This window comes from Belonocnema kinseyi, chromosome 7 (genome assembly GCF_010883055.1).
Source record: "Belonocnema kinseyi isolate 2016_QV_RU_SX_M_011 chromosome 7, B_treatae_v1, whole genome shotgun sequence".
NCBI classification, from domain to species: domain Eukaryota; kingdom Metazoa; phylum Arthropoda; class Insecta; order Hymenoptera; family Cynipidae; genus Belonocnema; species Belonocnema kinseyi.
Genome location: NC_046663.1, coordinates 71,946,639 through 71,966,877, shown reverse-complemented (window position 1 = coordinate 71,966,877; position 20,239 = coordinate 71,946,639). Strand labels below are relative to the sequence as shown.

General features: G+C 27.5%; 2 protein-coding genes across 3 annotated transcripts; both read left to right on the top strand.

Annotated features, from left to right (window-relative positions):
- Window positions 1-4,392: 4,392 nt before the first annotated feature.
- LOC117176500 (zinc finger protein 319-like) lies at window positions 4,393-8,714 on the top strand. The gene is made up of 9 exons (XM_033366755.1): window positions 4,393-4,503; window positions 4,579-4,680; window positions 4,763-4,931; window positions 6,872-6,961; window positions 7,199-7,288; window positions 7,524-7,613; window positions 8,100-8,283; window positions 8,370-8,435; window positions 8,567-8,714. Exons 1-9 carry the CDS (start codon window positions 4,393-4,395, stop codon window positions 8,583-8,585), a joined length of 921 nt encoding a protein of 306 aa, XP_033222646.1. The 3' UTR covers window positions 8,586-8,714.
- A 5,049-nt stretch (window positions 8,715-13,763) lies between these two features.
- Window positions 13,764-18,126, top strand: LOC117177053. 2 transcript variants are annotated; one of them, XM_033367520.1, is made up of 7 exons: window positions 13,764-13,877; window positions 16,199-16,290; window positions 16,367-16,457; window positions 16,960-17,318; window positions 17,407-17,563; window positions 17,676-17,775; window positions 17,927-18,126. In XM_033367520.1, exons 2-7 carry the CDS (start codon window positions 16,225-16,227, stop codon window positions 17,982-17,984), a joined length of 831 nt encoding a protein of 276 aa, XP_033223411.1. In that variant the 5' UTR covers window positions 13,764-13,877; window positions 16,199-16,224; the 3' UTR covers window positions 17,985-18,126. The 2 variants fall into 2 exon arrangements, with proteins under 2 accessions (XP_033223411.1, XP_033223410.1); XM_033367519.1 differs by having other exon boundaries at window positions 17,676-17,850.
- The last annotated feature ends 2,113 nt before the right edge of the window (window positions 18,127-20,239 follow it).

Below are 20,239 nucleotides of genomic sequence, written 5' to 3'. Positions count from 1 at the left end.
TTTTAAACTGAAAATTTAATTAAATGCACTCAAATTTTCAGTTACAGATGTTTTTTTTTTTAGTTGAAAATTCTTAGTTTGTTAAAAATTATATTTTTTTTATTGAAAATAATTTTTTGGAATGAATAATATTTAACTTTCATTTTTTTAATTCATCTTTTTAAGTTTAAAATTCATTTCTTTCATTAAAAATTGAACCATTTTATTGAAACTCCTTTTTCGGTTCCAAATCATATTTTTTAGAACAAAATTAAACTATGTTTCAAAATGAATGTATTCTGTTGAAAAAAATTTTTTTTTCAAATGTTCTTTTTTAACAGTGCTGAAAATTAGTTTTTTGGTTGAAAATTTAAATATTCGATTTTTGGTTTAAAATGTTTTTCCTTTAGTTGGCAAATAAACAGTTTGGTTGAAAACTTTTGCATTTTATTGAAAATTCGTCTCTTTTCTTTGTAAATGAATCTTTTTGGTTAAAAATTCGTCTGTGTGTTGAGAAGTATTTTTTTTTAGCCGAAAATTTAAATATTATTTTCTTGTGCTTAAAAATTTATCTATTTTGGTTAAAAATTAATTTCTTTGGTTGAAAGTTAAACTATTTTTATGAAATTCTTTTTTTTTTTTTAATAAATATTTGAAACTTAAAATTCAAGAAAATATACTGAATTTTCAGTTAAATAATGTTTTTTTTTAGTTGAAAATTCACTAGCGGGGAACCCTGAGAGAAAATATTGGCAACCCTAAAGATGTTGAATATTTTTATGTTTGCAGCAGTTACCAATAATTACAGTCGGACCTCGATTCTATCAACTTTTTTGAGGGGGTGTGTTCAGGTTATCGAGGTTTGCTCGGCAAAATGAAGTTGCGCAGTAGACATGTACGCAGCAATAAGTGATGGCGGGTGTTTCGAATCTCTGCGCAAACGTGAAAAAAAAAACAAGGGGACTAGTGGTAGGGGCACCAGTTGAGGGGAAAGTCTCAATATCTTTAGTTCGTAGAATCGAGGCACGACTGTACTTTGAAATATAATGAAGCAGGTAATGTTCCTCGAAAATAAAGATCCACGACAACAGAGCCATCGTGTGTACATTAATCGCGATGAGAATTATGTGCCATGTGCGAACTGCGAATATAAAGCCAAAAAGGAATAAGATAAAACATGGAGATTAGAAGTGAGTTTTGAGAAGAAAGAAAGAAGTTATTTCGGGTACAAAACAAACTTCATTACGTCAAACCTTACCATCTCTCACAGTCTTGAAGAGAATTAAAAATATGAAAACGATTATGGGTAAGATTACAAATCATTATAATCCTATTTAAGAATTCTCTTTGTGAATAACTCTTAGTGGATGTAAATAAAGGAACGCTGAGCAGCTGTGAACAAAAATCAGAACCTTTTCTTCCAAGGGATAATTTGAAACTTTTATTCCGACTCCATAATTAATAATAAAGTTTTAAGGTCGACTAAAAATTTTTTTTGAGAACTGCTTTGTCCCACAAACAATAAAAAAAACCAATAGGTTGTAAATTCGACTGTACAAATGAGGTCAGCTCATCAGGCGAAGGAAAGGAATTTATTACTGGGCAGGGCATGTCAGGAAAACCCTGACAGTCAGGGAATTTTTGATTAACTGAAGTTGAAGTTAATTTGATCATTTTGTTGGAAATTCAACAATTTTGTTAGTTATTATTTTTGGTTGAAAATTCGTCTATTCAACTTAGTTCATACTGGAACTGCTTTCTTAAAAATTCTCTTTTTTTTTGCTTTAATTTTCTTTACTTGAAAATTCTTTTGAATATTCAAATATTTGGTTCAAAATTCATGTATTTTGTTCAAAGTTAATATTTTTTTTATAGAAATTTAATCATCTTGTTTGAAAATTTACGTCTTGTTAAAAAATCGTATTTTTTTTGTATAAATTTAATTCTCAAGGCTCACATTTAACTACTTGTTTGAAAATGTACGTACCTTGTTGGATTTTTTCGCGGAAATTTAATCTTTTCGTTTAAAAATACAACTGTTTTGTTGAAAATGTCTCTTTTCAGTTAAAAATGATTTTTTTTTCAACTGCAAATTTAATTTCCATTTTCGGCAGAAAATTTGTTGTTTCGTCGAAAGTTAAACAATTTATGTGATAATTCAACTATTTTGTTGAAAATTTATTTTATTTGATTGAAAATAATTTTTTTACTGAAAATTTAACTATTTCCCATTTTATTTTTGCTTCTTTTTGGTTAAAAAATAATTTTTCTAAAACTTCATTTTTATTGTAAATTTATCTTTTTTAGAAGAAAAATCTAGCATTTTGTTGAAAATTTGTCTTTTGACAGGAAATTCATCTTTTGGGGTGAAAATTCAACTATTTGGTTAAAAACTCGTTTTTGTTGTTACTTTTTGTCGAAGATTCATATTCTAGTTAAAAACCCATTCCTTTGGTTAAATATTAAACTATTTTCTTGGAAATTTGTTTGTTCCTCTTTTTTTAGTTAAAATTTTAATTGGTTTGGTAGAAAGATCGTATTTTTGGTTTGAATGAACTGTTTTTGATTGCAAATTAAAATATTTTTTTGGTGAAAATATGAATTATTATACGTTGAAAATTGCTTTCTTCTTGTTTAAATTTGTATTCTTTTCACTGGAAATGTAATTATTGTTCCATTTTTGGTTCAGAATTTATCTTTATGATTTGAAAACTTAAATACCTGTTTGAAAATTCATGTATTTTTCGTACGTCTTAAGTAAATTGTATGGATATCCCCTTATAAAATTGTGTACGACCCTTGTCACTGAAGGTGAAAAAAATTAATTTACTTTTAAATAAATTATTTTTTACGTTAACATTATTGATCTTCTAGAATCTATATAGTTGGTCCGGGAAATTCGAAACTGGGATTTCGTAACAGCCCACGATGAATAAAACACATTTTTCTGCTGATCTTCAAATATTTAATTATGCAATCGAAAACAATATACCTACCCCTTTTTGAAATAGTTAAATTCCAAGGTTTGGAAATTCTGTTTTTTACATTTTTTCAATGATTGTTTAGTAAATGTTATTTTACATTGAAAACTGATGTAAAAAGTATTATAAATTGAAAACTACGTTTTATAGAGTTTTTTTACGTAACAAAAAATCCTTTTTTGTCATTATAGTTAATAAATCGTTTTTCCGCTGAAATTTTCTTGATTATTTATCGCTTTTGGATAGTTGTAAAAAGTTTAAGATACTGAATTTAAAAAAGTATAGAGCCCTTTTTATAATAATTAATATGCTTGGGCTGCCTTGGTAATCTTGTATGTCGCGAAATTTTAAATGAGGTTTGGTCCGAGCTAGAGTGCCATCTGGGGTCAAGATTTTTCCCAACAGTACGATTAGAGAAAACACTGCGTTATTCAGTGAATTATTGACGTGTCAGTATGTTTTAGACTCATAATATGTTAATTTCGAATAGCATATTTAAATTTACTTCTAAGGATTTACTTTTTTATTTTAAGCGGACAAAGTTCGTTTTTCATATTCGAATTGTCTGAAGATATTTATTTATTTAAAAATGTTATCATTTTAGGATAAAAATATTTTAGTGTTAAAAAAACATATGGGCATGTGTACATTTCTCGCATTTCTTCCTATAATAATTATATCAAGAACAAGAAATATGGAAAAAAAGCGAAATCGAAAAATCAACTTTTTCAAGAAAACGAAGTGAGATTAAACATCATAAAGGGGATCTTTTTGCAGACATTTTTCCAATGAACAATTTTGCTCTCTGATGTTTTTTTCGTATCTGGCTATTTCGATTTTTTGATATTAAAAAATGATTTTCTTCAAAAACGGCTCCGGCAAAGATATTTTTTTTATCGAAGAATAGTTGTAAAGAGATCACAGATACAAAGTCAAGAAAAACATTCTTAGTGTTAGTACCTTTGGTTGATGTGATTTTAACGAAAGCAATTATTTCCTGATAAATACAATTTAACAAATACCATTATATTACGATTATTTCAGAATACTCAATTTTGAATGATTCTTTCTCCCTGAAAATAAATGTCAAAAAGTATATAAATTTTGTTATGCTTTCTGCGCAAAATTGTAAAATTCAGAATCCGAACAATAATTTGTTATTAAGTTAATAAGAAAAGATTATTGAGGTGTCATTTCCGGACTAAAAAAATCTACTTAAATTTTAAATCTTTTCCAGATTCGGCCACCAAAAATTGGTTAAATTGAATATTTAGTTTTGAAATGTATCGTGGAACTATTGTAAAAATTGCTCCATCATAAAACTAATTTTTTACATTACGATTTATCACGTTTTCCAACAGATGAATTAATTTTTAAGCTAAAGAATGGAAATAAAAATCTGCGAAAGACTTTCCAAGATTATAAAGAAACGATGGATGCATCTCTTCAGGGAAAAAACGAGCTTTTATCAAAGTACGCCCAGTATGTAGAGGACATCCTGGAAAAACTAACGATAGTTAACATTCGATTGGCTGAGAATAAGGCTAGGAATAAGAGTTTAAATGGAAAATATTTGAATGAAATTGGGACACTAAAAATAGAAAATATAATTCTAAAGGGAGAGTTAGCTAAAGAGAAAGCAAAAAATATGGGAATATATCCGCCATATCGAACAAGGTATCAATCGTCAGACAACGGTATTGCTCAGCAATTTCTATCGGTAAGTTTATATCGACGTACAAATATTTTTGGCAACATTAGCAAAACATTTTAACCCTGATTTTTATTGTTATTGTTCTTAGTCTACCGCCATTGACGCAAATTGTCTGAACTCAGAAACAACAGATAAAAATCCTTTAAAACCTCAGGAAGAAGCCAGCCAAACCACTTCAGATTTAGAATCCGCGAAAGTAACTGAATCTCACTCGGAGTCTCATAAAAAAATAAAGGCACAGCGCCTTAAGAAGAAAAGTAAAACAAAAGAAAAATCAAAAAAGAGCACGTATTCTTTTTTTTATCCAAAATAGTTTACATTTTACTTTTAGGAATATAAATATAATATAATGATTTGACATGCAAATGTTGTTGTTGACAATTACAATTTATTCTTCATATACCGAATGAAAAAACGGCCGGAAAAACAAATAATTTGAATTTTGATTATGGCCAGCAAAAATCTTTTTAACATATCAAAATGAGCCTTCATGATTTTTCCAGATTTTTAAATCGAAATCTTCAGTTAGCAGTATTTTAACGTCCTAAAAGACCCCTGAAAAGGATAATAAAAAATTATGATATTTTACCATTTTGGATTATCTTCGAAACTTCGATTATGAAATAAAAATTATATTCTACGTAACTACATTCATCGCCGGAATTTTCTTTTACAATAAAAATTTTGAAAATCTGTTGTTACATCGAAATAAATGATTTCGTGAAGTAAAAAATTTTTTCATGAAGAAATGTTGACCGAACATTGAAATATTAAAAAAATCACTGTTTTCAAAGTTTAAACTTCAATAAGTGTCTGCTAACTGAAGATATCGTTTTAGAAATTGGAAAAAATCATGAAGACACATTTTGATATGTAGAAAAAGATTTTTTCTAGCCATAGCCAAATTGGAAAAAAATGTGTGGCCTTAACCATAAAAAACTATATAAAAACATCGAAATAGCTCTCGACACGAAAATGTTTTCGAGCTGGGAAAATATTATTTTACTTAATGATACACTAAAATTGCAACTATATAGGTATGTTGACTATTCATACTGAGTTTATAGGTATTTTAGGTCCTAAAGGACCCCTGAACAGGTTAATAAAAAAGTATGATTTTTTTACCATTTTTGATTATCTTCGAAACTTCGATTTTGAAATGAAAATTATATTCTACGTAACTACATTCATCGCCAGAATTTTCGTTTACAATAAAAAATTTTGAAAATCTGTCGTTACATCAAAATAAATGAATTCGTGGAGAAAAAATTACTTTGGTGAAGAAATGTTGACCGAACATTCAAATATATCGAAGAAATAACTGTTTTCAAAGTTTCAAACTTCAAAAAGTTTCTGCTAACTAAATATATAGTTTTAAAAATCAGAAAAAGTCATGAAGGCATATTTTGATATAGAGAAAAAAAATTTTGCTAGCCATAGTCAAAATATAAAATAATTGTATGGCCTTGACTATGCAAAATTATATAAAAAAATCGAAATTGCTCGCGCCACGAAAATGTTTGGAAGCTAGTTTCAAACTGTGAACAGTTTCTGCTAACTGAAGATATCGTTTAAAAAATCTTAAAAAATCATTAAGGCTTACTTTGATATGTAAGAAAATATTTTTGATAGCCATAATCGAAATTCAAAATTTTTGTTTTTTTCGGCCAACCTTATTGTTCATAGGGACATTTTTTGAAATTGTTTTGGAATTCGTGGATATAATCTATTTCAGCGATTCTTAACTCTTCTAATAGCGATGAAAAAATTTGCAACACAGTTTTTAGAGGTTTTTCTACACACTTTCCATTGATCGTAAGCATTTTTAAAAATAAATATTTGATCTTCAAAAAAGAATGACAAAACCAAATGTTTCTTTTTCTAAAGGGAGTTTATACAGGTACCAAAAAAATCCAGGTATTTTGACCGATATTTCGGGTTCAAATGTTTGACCTTCGTGTTTAAAGGTAAGATATTTATTTTCTCAAAAAATGTTTATGATATTGGAAAGGGTGTGAAAAGACCTATCAAAACTATTCACAATACATTTTTTTATCGCCATAAGATGAGTTCAAATTCGCCGATACAGACGATATCCACGAAAACTCGAGTAAACTGCTATAAAAATCGGAAAATTTTGATTTTTGGAGTGGGGGCACTCAAAAAATAATGCCCTGTTTCTGCTTTTTTATTACAGTTTATTCACGGCTTAACTGTGACATCTGCCGTAAAAGTTTCAAATCCAAACGGTTGATCAACAAACATGCAAAAGAAGAACATCAAGAAGGTGCCATATAATAAAATATCAACATTGCACGTTTTAATAAATTATAATATTATTAGAAAATCAAAGAATAATTTAAGTAGGATATGTTTTTAGAAATTTGAAGTTTTAATAATTCAAATTTAAAAATATGCGCATACCATTCAATTTTGAATAGAATCAGTCAATATATAATAATATTAAATGGCTCCTTTATAAGAATTTAGTTTTATAGACATATGTTTCTGTTTTTTATTACAGTTCATTCGTCATTTAACTGTGACATCTGCCATAAAAGTTTCAAATCTAAAAATTCGATATACCAACATTTAAGAGGAGTACACCAAGAAGGTACAATAAAATAAAACATTAATAAAGAACGCCATTTTAAAATATTCCATTATTAGTAAAAAATAGAACATTATTTCAAGAAGAAACTGTTTAGAAATTTGATAATTAAAATAGTATAAATTTAAAAATGCTGAAACTAATCAGTTTTTAATGGAATTAGTGGAAATGGAATTATCTCACATAGCACCTTAGAATTTGGTTTTATATAGACATATGTTTTTGTTTTTTATTTCAGTTAATTCGCCCGTGGATTGTGACGTCTGCCATAAAAGTTTCAAATCTAGAAATTCGATATACCATCATGTAAAAGGAGCACATCAAGAAGGTACCACGGAATCGAATTTAACAATTTTAACAACAGTTCTAAATTCTAATTTAAATTTAATTTTTAATAATTGTAATCCTCATCTCATCAGTCACTTGACTTAGTGCGTTGCTATGATGTAAAACTGGGTTCACCCGAATTAAAGTTTGAATAATAATAAATAATGATTATTATTATTATTATATATATATATATAATTTTTAATTCTCTAAAAAATTCGAAGTTTAATAGAGACACAATTAGAAAACATAGAAAATGTTTTGGAATTTGAAAATGAAAAAAAACTTCAATGTAATAATACTGATTTCAATCAATTTTGAGTTAAATCAGTTGAAATGGAATAATCGACAAAGGCGTGCACCTTACATAGAATTTAGTTTTATAGACGTATATTTCTGTTTTTGAATGCAGTTAATTCGTCCTTTAACTGTTATATCTGTAATAAAAATTTAAAATGCAAAAATGCCATGTACTTACATTTGACAGGAGTACACAGTAGCCTCTACATCAGATGTGATATCTGTAAAATAAAAGTTAAAGGGAAACAAGGCCTCAAAGTTCACACAAGAGAAGTGCATTCTGAAGTACGATTTAGATGCAGAGCTTGTTTAAAAAGTTTGAAATCTGCTCGCTGTTTCCGTGCACACTTCCAGAAAATACATAAAGGAGGGTAGGCATTTAATATTGGCTTTACATTCTTCTGACTTTAAGTCGAAATATTTGTTGTTTCTTAATCAAATCACTGTAATATTCCAGGAAACATCTAGAAATGATGGGTTTTGCAGAAGAGTATATCCCAAAATCAACTGATAAAATGCCAACGTAATATACTTATTTAAAAATTTGTTTGATATAAAAGTTAGTCTGAAAAGTATCAATATCGAATCTACCATCATTTTTAGGTTCAACATTAATTGTGGTATTGATAAAAAAACAATTCAATTACTTTTCAGATTGGAGCGGCAGATCTAATCAGAGGGCAAAGAAAATACTTTAACAAAAACCCAGATAATCTCTATTTTTATCTCATAAAAAGCCTGTCGTTTGTTTAAAAATAATGTTATAATTCTTCTATAGATCGTAATTTATTCTATAGCTATAAGATTTTCTATAATTATATAATTATATAATTCTGTTCGAATTTTCTTAAGATTTTGAAGAAAATTCTACTAGCGATATTTCTTTGGGTGTTGTATGATCCTGTGAGTTAAACTGTGTAAATTGCTTTTTCATATTACTTTAAATTAAATTAGAGAATATAGTCTCTATTTCTAAACTCTGAAAAATCTCTGTATTTGATTTATTTTCATTCCCTTTTTTATTAACTATAGCCAATACAGTTTCATCATTTATATTGAATAAGCAACAGTAGGCACTATTTGCCTTTAAAAAACATGACAATTTCGAAAATGACTAACTTAAAAAAATGCAATTTTTGACGCTAATTCTTTGGTCCGGAATTGGTTATTTTTGAAAATTTAAAGTTTACAATAATTAGTATATTCGAGCGTTGAATCGAGATTATCGCCTTATATGAACTATTTATTTAATTAAAAACTTTAAGTTACGTAAATAAACGTTTTTGCACAATTGCACGCATGTTCATCTTATGCGTTGGAATCTTCAGGTTTCTGGGGCGATGAGTGAAAATTAACCAAATTTACTACAATTTGGAGTATATTTTTCACATATACGGTTATTCCTAGTGAACAATAATAACAAATTAGAAATACAAACGATACAGTTTCCACGTAGGGTAATAACGAACCGCTATGCTTACCAAGCAAATCCTGAACCCACGTACTATAATTATTGAAAATTTAATTTTTTCTCAAAATTAAAATGATCGTAGAATTAAAAAAATAAATCATGTGATTGGCGGCATCGAGCACTCATTGGAAATATATGTGTGCCTGCTCTTAATCGGTGCCTAACCCCTGTTGATCGGGCGAAAATGGGGTTAGTTTTGTCAAAGAACTTGCGTCATTTTGGATATGAAAATTTTATATTTTTAAATGTAGGTTTGAGTCCCCAAAATATGATAAAGATGTGTGCTTTAAAAATTCTTAAACCTTATTGTATCATAATAACCGACTTTTATCGCACGCCGTCAATTGCATTAATCAGGTATTTTTCGATAGAACAATTCATTGTTTTCCATGTTAATTTTTTAAATTAGAAACTTTATGACGGTTTCAGGAAAATCAAAAATTTTTTGATTAATCTTATGATTTTTTCGAACAAATGTAATAACCAAATGCATTATTCGGGCATTTTTCGGCAGAAAAATTGTTTTTTTTTTCAATGCCAGTCCTTCCAAGTGGGAACTTCATGATAGCTAGACAAGTTCAGCAAGATTAATAATTAGTTGGTAATTTTTACAATTTATTAAAACAAATTTGTTTAAAAAAAAAAACATTAATCAGGTGTCAACAAAATTTTTTTTTTTCAATGTAAACTTTTCTTAATTAGAAACTTCATGATAATTTCAGCAACATTAATAATTTTTTAATCAATTTTATGATTTTTTAAAACAAATTTATTTAAAGATGCATTATTTGGACGTTTGTGGACGGAAAATTAGTTTTTTTTTTCGATATCAGCCTTTTTAATTAGGAACTTAATGACAATTTCGTTAACACTTATACTTAGTTGATAAATTCTATGATGTTTTAAACATATTTAATAATTATATGTATTATTTAGGTATTTGTCGAAAAAAGTTGTTTTTTCAATCTCAGTCCTGTCAGTTTGAGTTTATTATTACTTTCATTGTTTTAATAAGGCTCCAGCTTCAGGATCGAGTAGATCAGTCGAAAGACCTTTTTCTTCCACTTTTTCTATGACACACTATTTTTGGATTAGCCTTAAAAAATTCAATTAATGAGAAACATAAACTGAAAGGGCTGAGATTGAAAAAACAACTTTTTTTGACAAATACCCTAATAATACATTTATGGCTATTAAATTTGTTTAAAACATCATAGAATTTATCAACTAAGTATGAGTGTTAATGAAATTATCATTAAGTTCCCAACTAAAAATACTGAATTCGGAAAAAACGAATTTTTCCGTCAACAGATGCCCAAATAATGCATCCTTTTAATAAATTAGTTGAAAAAATCATAAAATTATGAATTTTGCTGAAATTATCATGAAGATGCTACCTAAAAAAGTTGACATTGAAAAAATGAATTCTTCTGTCGACATATACCCGATTAAGGTATTTGTTTATTCAATTTATTTTTAAAAATCTTCAAAATAATTAACTAATTGTTGATTAATCTTATGATTTTTTTAACAAAGTTAATAAGCAATTACATTATTCTGGCATTTGTCGGCAGAAAAATTGTTTTTTTTTTTTTCAATGCCAGTCCTTCCAAGTGGGAACTTTGTGATAACCAGACAATTTCAGTAAAATTCATAATTAGTTGACATTTTTTATGATTTATTAAAACAAATTTAATTTCTAGAAACTACATTAATCAGGTCTTGGTTAACAGAAAAATTAATTTTTTTTCGATGTCAACATTTTTAGGTAGAAACATCATGATAATTTCAGCAAAATTCATAATTTTTTTATCAATTTTATGATTTTTTATACGAATTTATTAAACAAATCGATTATTTGGGCATCTGTGAACGGAAAAATTAGTTTTTTAGATGTCAGCCCTTTTATTTGGGAATTTAATTATAATTTCATTAACATTCATACTTATTTGATAAATTCCATGATGTTTTAAACAAATTTAATGCCATATGTACTACTTGGGTATTTGTAAAAAAAAAGTTTTTTTTTAATCTCAGTCCTGCCAGTTTAATTTTATGATTACTTTCATTTTTTCAATAAGGCTCCAGTTTCAGGATCGAGTAGATCAGTACATAGACCTCTTTCTTCCACTTTTTCTATGACACACTATTTTTGGATTAGCCTTATGAAAAGAATGAAATTAATTAGAAACTGAAACTGAAAGGACTGAGATTGAAAAAAACAACTTTTTTTCGACAAATACCCAAATAATACGTTTATGGTTATTAAATTTGTTTAAAACATAATAAAATTTATCAAAAAAGTATGAGTGTTAATCAAAATATCATAAAGTTCCTACACAGTAAACCCCAGGAATAAATTTTATCTTTCAAAAAAATAAAAACGTTGCATCACGTTTATCTAACGAAAGATAACATTTATCTGAAAAAAGATAAAATTTATCTGAAAAAAAGATAAAGTTTATCTGACGTAAATATTTTTTTGACATAGATTATGTCAGACGGCTGCGTCTATTTTTACAGAAAAAACGTCCTTCACAAATTTAAAAATCCACGCGGTATTTAATTTTTAATATTTTCACTTTATTTCACTAATTTTAAACCCAAAAATCACTCACCTACACTTACTGAATACACAGTCTGCACTTTGGTTACTTTATATCAAATAGTGTTTGTTTACAATTTTTGAAGTCTACATCAGGGTCGATAGAAAACTCAAGCTTTGTTCAACAAAAGTAAGGGACTGAAGTTGGCTGAGTGTGCTTACTCATTTATGAAGGACATTTTTTCTGTAAAAATATGCGCAGCCGTCTAACATATAACCTATGTCAAAAAAGTATTTACGTCAGATAAACTTGATCTTTTTTCAGATAAATTTGATCTTTTTTCAGATAAATTTTTTCTTTCGTTAGATAAACGTGATACAACGTTTTTATCTTTTTGAAAATTAAATTTAATCCTGGGTTTTACTGTGCAATTAAAAATACTTAAATCGAAAAAAAAGAATTTTTCAGTCAACAGATGCCCAAATAATGCCTTCTTTTAATAAATTAGTTTCAAAAATCATAAAATTATGAATTTTGCTGAAATTATCATGAAGTTCTAACTTAAAAAATTTGACATCGAAAAAATGAATTCTTCTGTGGACATATACTTGATTAATGTATTTGTTTATTAAATTTGTTTTTAAAAATCTTAAAAATAATCAACTAATTATGAATCTTCCTGAAATTGTCATGAATCTTTCTGCTGGCCAAAGCCCCCCGAATAATGCATTTGATAATTAAATTTATTTAAAAAATCATAATATTAATCAACAAATTATTAATTTGGCTAAAATCATCATAGAGTTACTAATTTCAAAAACTGTCATAGAAAAAAAAACGGATTTTTCTCTCGAAAAATGCCTACATTTAAAAAAATGGTATGTCCATCATATTTCCATTGAGTGCTTGATGCCGCCAATCATATGATTTAGTTTTTTTGTTTGATTCAGCACCCATGCTAATTTCGAGGGAAAATTAATTTTTCAGTAATTAATTAAGGTACGTAGGTTCAGGATTAACTTGGTGAGCATGGCAGTTCGTTATTACCCTACATGCAAACTATCATTTATATTTTTTTTATCTTAAACTATTTGATGTGCTTGGGCAACTTACCGATCGCGACTTTCAGTCCCAGACTTTCGCGATAGTTGGGAGGGTACCTACTGTGTACAGAGCCTGAAATTACTTCAGCTTGAAACAAAGAATCATGTTATTATTTTGCTTTTATGAAAAAAATTTGTTTGTGAATTTAAAAACGTTTCAAAAGGGCGAAATAAAACCAAAGAATCCTGATAAATAAGGCTCTTTCTGAGTAACTGGCAGTCGATTTCGTAACAAAGAAATTCTCCATTTGTTGACAAATAGTCAAATTGTGATTTTCTTTATAAAAGTAACCCATTTCCCTAATAATTTAACATTTGTTTCGTTAAAAAAACGAAATTTTCAAAGAATTCAAAAGGATTATTTTTGAAATCTTAAGTTGTAAACATTAAAAGGACTAGGAAACTCCCCGAGGAAAGAATGATGTTTTTTCCGAAAATTGTATCGGGTACCCTTATATATACAAGGCAATAAATTACTGGTCATGCCTCATAGGAACTGAGTGGTCACCATTAAACTTGGACAACTTTGGGCCTAAGCAGAGTAATTGCTGTACTCTCCCATCTGTTTTTGCCCACCACTTTTTGTAATATCTTTCCTTTTTCTCTAATTGGAGAAAATGTCCCTGAAGGAAGGTTCTTTCGCACCCCTTCTTTTTATGTCTTTTCTTAAGAAAGCATAATGCTTTCTCAGACCTTTCAGTTCATTTTGAAACTTCATCTTAGTAAAACGTACTTTTGAATGCGAAGTCATTTTCCATTTCAATTGTGTATCCCAGTAATTATTTTGTGAAAAATCTACTTTTTGTAAAACTTATAGAGAAGACATTTTTTATCATCAAAAAGAGGTTCGTAGATTGTGAATAAAACTGTATGTTGAAAATTTTTCAATTAAAAATGTTTCAAATGTTAAACAAAATTTTAATATTCAGTTTTGGATGCTTATAAAATTAAAATAGTTTGTTTAATTTAAATTTACACTCAAATCTACGCTTTGAAGTTACAATTCGACTTCTGCAATTTTAAGTTGAGGTTTTAATTTCTAATACTTCAAATTTGAAATTGGTCAGTTATTTTGATTTGATGACTAAATTTTGAAATTTGTTTCTGATTCTTGAGTGGCGACATGGGTGAAAATTGAGAATCTTCAAAAGCATTCTGATTGGAAGAGTTACAAATAGTATTGCAAGTGTTTGTTAAAAATTGATAAACTTTTTCTCAGATTTTCCGCATTGAAACTTTTTAAATTTAATAAGGGTTACATTTTGTTAAATTTAAAATATTCACTTGAAATTAATCAAATTTTAAAGGAAGCTAGTTTTTGTGCGGGGAATAAGGTATGTACTAAATAAAATGTATATTTATATAAGTTAGGAAGACTACCGGATAGAGAAATCAGGAAACCCGGGATTTCAGTGACCAGGATTTTTTACTCAAATGCAATAATATGCAAATGAAAAGTGTTTTCATACATTCTATTATTATTGTAATTCTGATTTGGAACAGGGTATTTGTAAAAAAATCATAGTTTTAACTTGGAATAGGGAATTTTCAAAAAGAATCCAAATTCTGTCTTGGAACAGTTATTTATCAAAAATAATTATAATTATAAGTTGGGATAGGTGATTTATTAAAAGATTTATAATTCTATGTTGCGACTTAGAATTATAATTTTGCGTTTGGGGCACGGTAATAATTTTAACCTTGGAAAAAGAATTTGAGCAATGAATTGTAATTTTGAGTTTGGGGCAGGAAATTTCAGTTAAGAAACATAATTTTTAAAATTTGCGACAGATAATGCCTGCAACGAATTATAATTTTGACTTTTTAACATAGAATTTTGTCACGAATTAAAATGTTAACTCTGGAACAGGGAGTTTTTTTTACATTGAACGAGAATTTTTAAAGAGACTTTTAATTCTGATTTAGAAAGGAATGAAAAAAAATCCCTGTTTCAAATCAGAGTTCGTTACAATTTAAAAGTTCTCCCTTCCAAATTTTCGAAGAAGGGAGTTTAAATATTTCTGAATTGTAATAGAAAATTTTGAAAAGAAATTAATTTAATTGTGCCTTGGCATAGGGAGTTTTGTAAAAGAACTATAGTTCTGAGTTTGGAACAGGAAATTTCGTAAAGAATTATAATTTTGTCTTGGAACATAACACTCTCTCATAAATGAGAATGTAAAAATACCCCTGTTTAAATTCACAATTATAATTATTTTAGGAAATTCTCTGTTCCAAATCAGAATTTTAATTTTTGGGACAAAAAATCATCTGATCCAAATAAGAATTAGAATTCTTTTCGAAAAATTCTTGTTCCAAATTAGAATCTTTTACAATGTTCATAAATCTCTTGAAATCTTTCAAAATCGTTTGAAATAATTCAAAGCTTTCCAACTCATTTAAATTGACTGCGAAAAATTAAGAATGGAACGGGAGGAAATCGGGAGATAAGCGAGAATTAAAAATAATCCATCTGATGGACACCTGTAAAGTGTATTCAAGAGAGAAATTATATAATAATAAAAAAAATACCTGTTGGAGAGAGAAAAGACTATTTTCATGACAAAAATTTTAAACCTATACAAATTATTTATTGAAAAACTTTTATTTTGAATTGAACTTTTTTTGCTATCGCTTTTTACCAATTTCTTTCTAAACCATAAGATTTTGTTTAATGAAAGTTTATTATTTCGATAAAAGGATTCTATACAAGTTCACTTCATTGAATTTTTTTAAGTTAATTTATTCATTCTCAAAATTATCAACAAATAATTTTAAAAAGAAAAAAATGAACAAATACGTATATAACAATATTTTATATAAATTTATGTATTTCAAGAAATTTGATGCAAAAAGTTTTAGAGAATATATTTCTCTGGAAAATATAATTTCAATCAATAAAACCCCATAATTAAAAAGAATGGTAAGACGCGATAAGAATAAAAAGTTTGATCTAAAAAAAATGTTATCAATGAATAATTGTTGAGTTTTGCAAATTTTTTTCATGAAAAATAATCGTTTCTCTCTTGGAGAATAACACACTAGAAATAATATCAAAATCTTGAAGATATAATTAAACACATTTTTCCTGAGACCCACCTTTCCGCATAAATACCTTAAAAACTTGTCAAAATTCTTTAAATTAATCGTTTCATAAATTTCATAGTGCCGCTTCAGGTTAAAGAAGGAAAAATGAACTATGTAGAAGAAAACTTTACACTAAAATTAGATGCCGATGATGAGAACAACAATAAAATTGTAAGCAATTAGTGTAATTTCTATATTTTTACAACTTTTTAAGAATTTTCATATTCATTAATATTATTTATATCAGGATACAGATCGTCGAAAAACAACCATAACCCGACAAAGAAAATTAGCACCGGAATCCAGTGAAGAAGGGCTGTCTCAAATAATACAACAAGGTATAAAATAAAATAAGGAACAAATAAAATTTGAAATTTTGCAAATGCTACCCTCTAAATTTCATCCTTTTAGTGGAAAAAGGCTGCCATAAATTTTATTTTATTCAAAACAAAATGTTTTAAAGCTCTGCTCGGGCTAGACTACATGATTTTAGGTCTGCAATTTAATTTTCTGAGTTCCAGTTTTGAAAGAATTCGAATTTTAGGCGTAGAAATTCTTTTAACCCTAACCGGAATTTGTTATTTTTTTTAGGTGTAAGCCTTAGGTTTTATCAAACAAAAAAACAAATATTTGAAGTTATCTTCAGGCTTAGAATACAAAAAATGTCTATTTCATTACAATTAATAGTTTGAAATACTCCCTTTTTCCCCCTGAAAATTTTAATGAAAAAAATTGGTGAAATTGAAGATTAAGTTTTGAAATGTACCTTCGAAATATTGTAAAAATTGCTCTATCATAAAACTAATTTTTTATATTACGATTTATCACGTTTTCCAACAGATGACTTAATTTTTAAGTTGAAGAATGGAAACAAAAATCTGCGACAGACTTTCCAAGATTATAAAGAAACGATGGATGCCTGTCTTCATGGAAAAAACGAACTTTTATCAAAGTACGTCCGGTATGTAGAGGAAATCCTGGAAAAACTAACGATTGTTAACACTCGATTGGCTGAGAATAAGGCGAGGAATAAGAGTTTAAATGCAAAATATTTGAATGAAATTGGGACACTTAAACTGAAAAATATAATTCTAAAGGGAGAGTTAGCTAAAGAAAAAGCAGAAAATATGGGAATTTATCCACCATATCAAGGAAGGTATCAATCATCAGACAATGGTATAGCTCAACAATTTATATCGGTAAATAGACACTGCTTGCATACAAATATTTCTGGAAACGTTAGAAAAATATTTCAACAACTCTTATTTTTATTGTTATTACTCTTAGTCTACCGCAAGTGAAGAAAATTGTCTAAACTCAGACACAACCACCACTTCAGATTTAGAATCCGCAAAACTATTCGAATCTGACTCGGAGTCTCGTAAAAAAATTAATAGACAGCGTTTAAGGAAGAAAGGGACAACAAAACGAATATCAACCGAGAGTATGTATGCTTTTATTTAATCCAAAATAGTTTACATTTTGCTTTTAGTGAATATAAATGTATAAAATATTATAATGATTTGATATACGAATGTTTCTGTTGACAATTGCAGTTTATTCTTCATATAAATGTGGTATATGTAAAAAGAGGATAAATTCCAGAGCTATATTATACAGTCACATGATTCAAGTACACAGAAAGAACAATTACAGGTACAATTATTGTTTCAACATGTTTAAGGCCCTTTACCAGCATTGCATGCATTTGTATCATACTCACAATAAAAGGTAACATTAATTTTTTTAGTTCTCTGAAAATCAAGTACGATTATATTTTCTTTTAATTGAATCTATTATTTTATAGCAACGTTCGAAGAATTGATGGCCTCGTTAAAAAGTGCATACCACGTTCTAGGATGTAATTGGATACTATCTTCATAAAAACAGAAGTACAATTATATAGTAAGAATAAACTGCAGAAGTTGTAAAATAAAAACAATTTTCAGTGCCGCTAAGTAATTTTGTAGTGCAGTAAGAAGAATAAAAAAAACTTCATTTTCAAAATCCTCTGACTTTTCTCTAAACAATTTTTTATTTTCCCTGTCCATTAGTATTCAAAGGCTAGCATTTTAATCCTGTAACATTTGTAACATAGAATCTTTTTTAAAAGATACAAAATGATAAAAATTAATATTCAAATTTAAAGTTATTTTGATTTATTTTAAAAAGATTACTTTTCTACTATAAAAGATAAATTTTCAAACCAGAAAAGAATTAAACAACAAGATATTTAAATTTGCAACAAAATAGTTGAATTCTTAACCAAATTGTAAATTTTTCAAACTATACTAGTGAATTCTCAAACAAAAATGTATGATAGTTGATATTTCAATCAAGAAATATGACATTTCTTTAAAAAAAAAATGAATTTTATAACCAAAAAGACAAATTTTAAACTACATAGTAGTTGGTAAATACTACATAGTAGTATGTAAACTACTACATGTAAATAGTTGCAATTTTAACCAGCTAGTTCAATTTTCAATTTGCAAAGATGCATTTTAAACCAAATCGTAGAATTTTTTATCAAAAGAGATTAAACTTCAACCACATAGTTAAATTTTTGAGCCAATAACACGATTTTATCATGACACTTGAATTTTCACCCCGAGAACTTGAATTTTCAACAAAAAGATGGATTATTTGAAACAAAAATAATATTAGTTGATATTTCAACAACAAAAAAGCGAATTTTCAACGGAAGAGTTGAATTTTCAAACCGTAAACAGTTGAATTTGAGCCAAACGTTTGAATATCGAGATTAATGATTTCAATACCACAAAGAAACGAAGAAGATTAATACTTAAAATATAAATTATCAAATAAAAACAGAAAAGTAACATTTTCAGTAAAAAATTATTCATTTTGAAAAATAAATAATACGAATCTTTAAAGAAATGGATGAATTTTCAACTAAAGTGATTATTTTTCCAACAAAAAAAGAAGAATTTTTAACTAAACTGATGAATCTACCAAAGAAAATGATTTTTCAACCCAGCGGTTATATTAAAAAAAAAATCAACGAATAATGTAACATTAGATCTTTCAACCAAAAAAAAGTTTGCATTTTAAATCGAAATCTGTTTAATTTAACTCTAAAATACGAAGTTTGCAACAAAATAATTGAATGCTTAACTAAAGTTTTTTAATTTTCAATTAAGATGATCCATTTTTTACGAGAAAAAGATCAAATTTTTACTGATATTTATGAATTTGCAACCAAGTCTTAGCTCTCTACTGAAAAATTGAAATTTTTAACCAAAATGGATGACTTTTTAGCAAAATTGTTGAATTTTCAACCAAATAATACATTTTTTAACTTAGACCAAATTTTAGTTTTACCTAGCTATTAATATTCAAATAAAAGAATCTTCATCTTTCAACATTTTTAACAAACAGAATAACATAATTTCAAAGAAAAATAAATTTTTTTCCAATTTTTTTCAAAATCCATGATTGCCCTGACCAACGAAATTCCACTAATTGTTCCTGATTTCCAGGTTTTTCCTGTCCTTCGTTCACCCTCTCAGTTTTATATTGAACATTTCATTTTATACTGATTAAAATTATTCCAGGGATTAATTCAGTTTCAACTTCAAATGCAAACTACTATGAGTAAGTTTAACGAGGATTAAACAAAGTTATTCTATAATTATTTTTGACAACAAAGCAACTATTATTAAGGTTAAAAAATTATTGTTTATTATTGCTTGCAATAGGTGAATTGAATAAAAAAATTGGAGACCCCTTATGTTTTGATAAAAAATACTTTGATGGAGTACAAACGGCTATTGGCAAATGTTTTCCAGTAGAAGGATCAATTACAAACTTGCACGAAAGAAAATGAGCTATTTTGAAAAAACGCAAGTCTGGAAACTCATTATCGATAAAAGGTGGCAAAGAGATTGAAAATCTCGTTGAAATAGTTGAACTCGTTAAAAAACATAAAGTTGAAAAAAGAAGTAGAGCAAATGCGAGCAGAAATTGTATAAGGAATAAATGTCAGAAAATAATAATAATTATTATTATTATTACACCATTAAGCCATTTCCCTTTCGAGGTAGGCGTGACTCACTCGGCAGGGGAAAGGAGTAGTGTGTGGAAGGGATAGAGATTT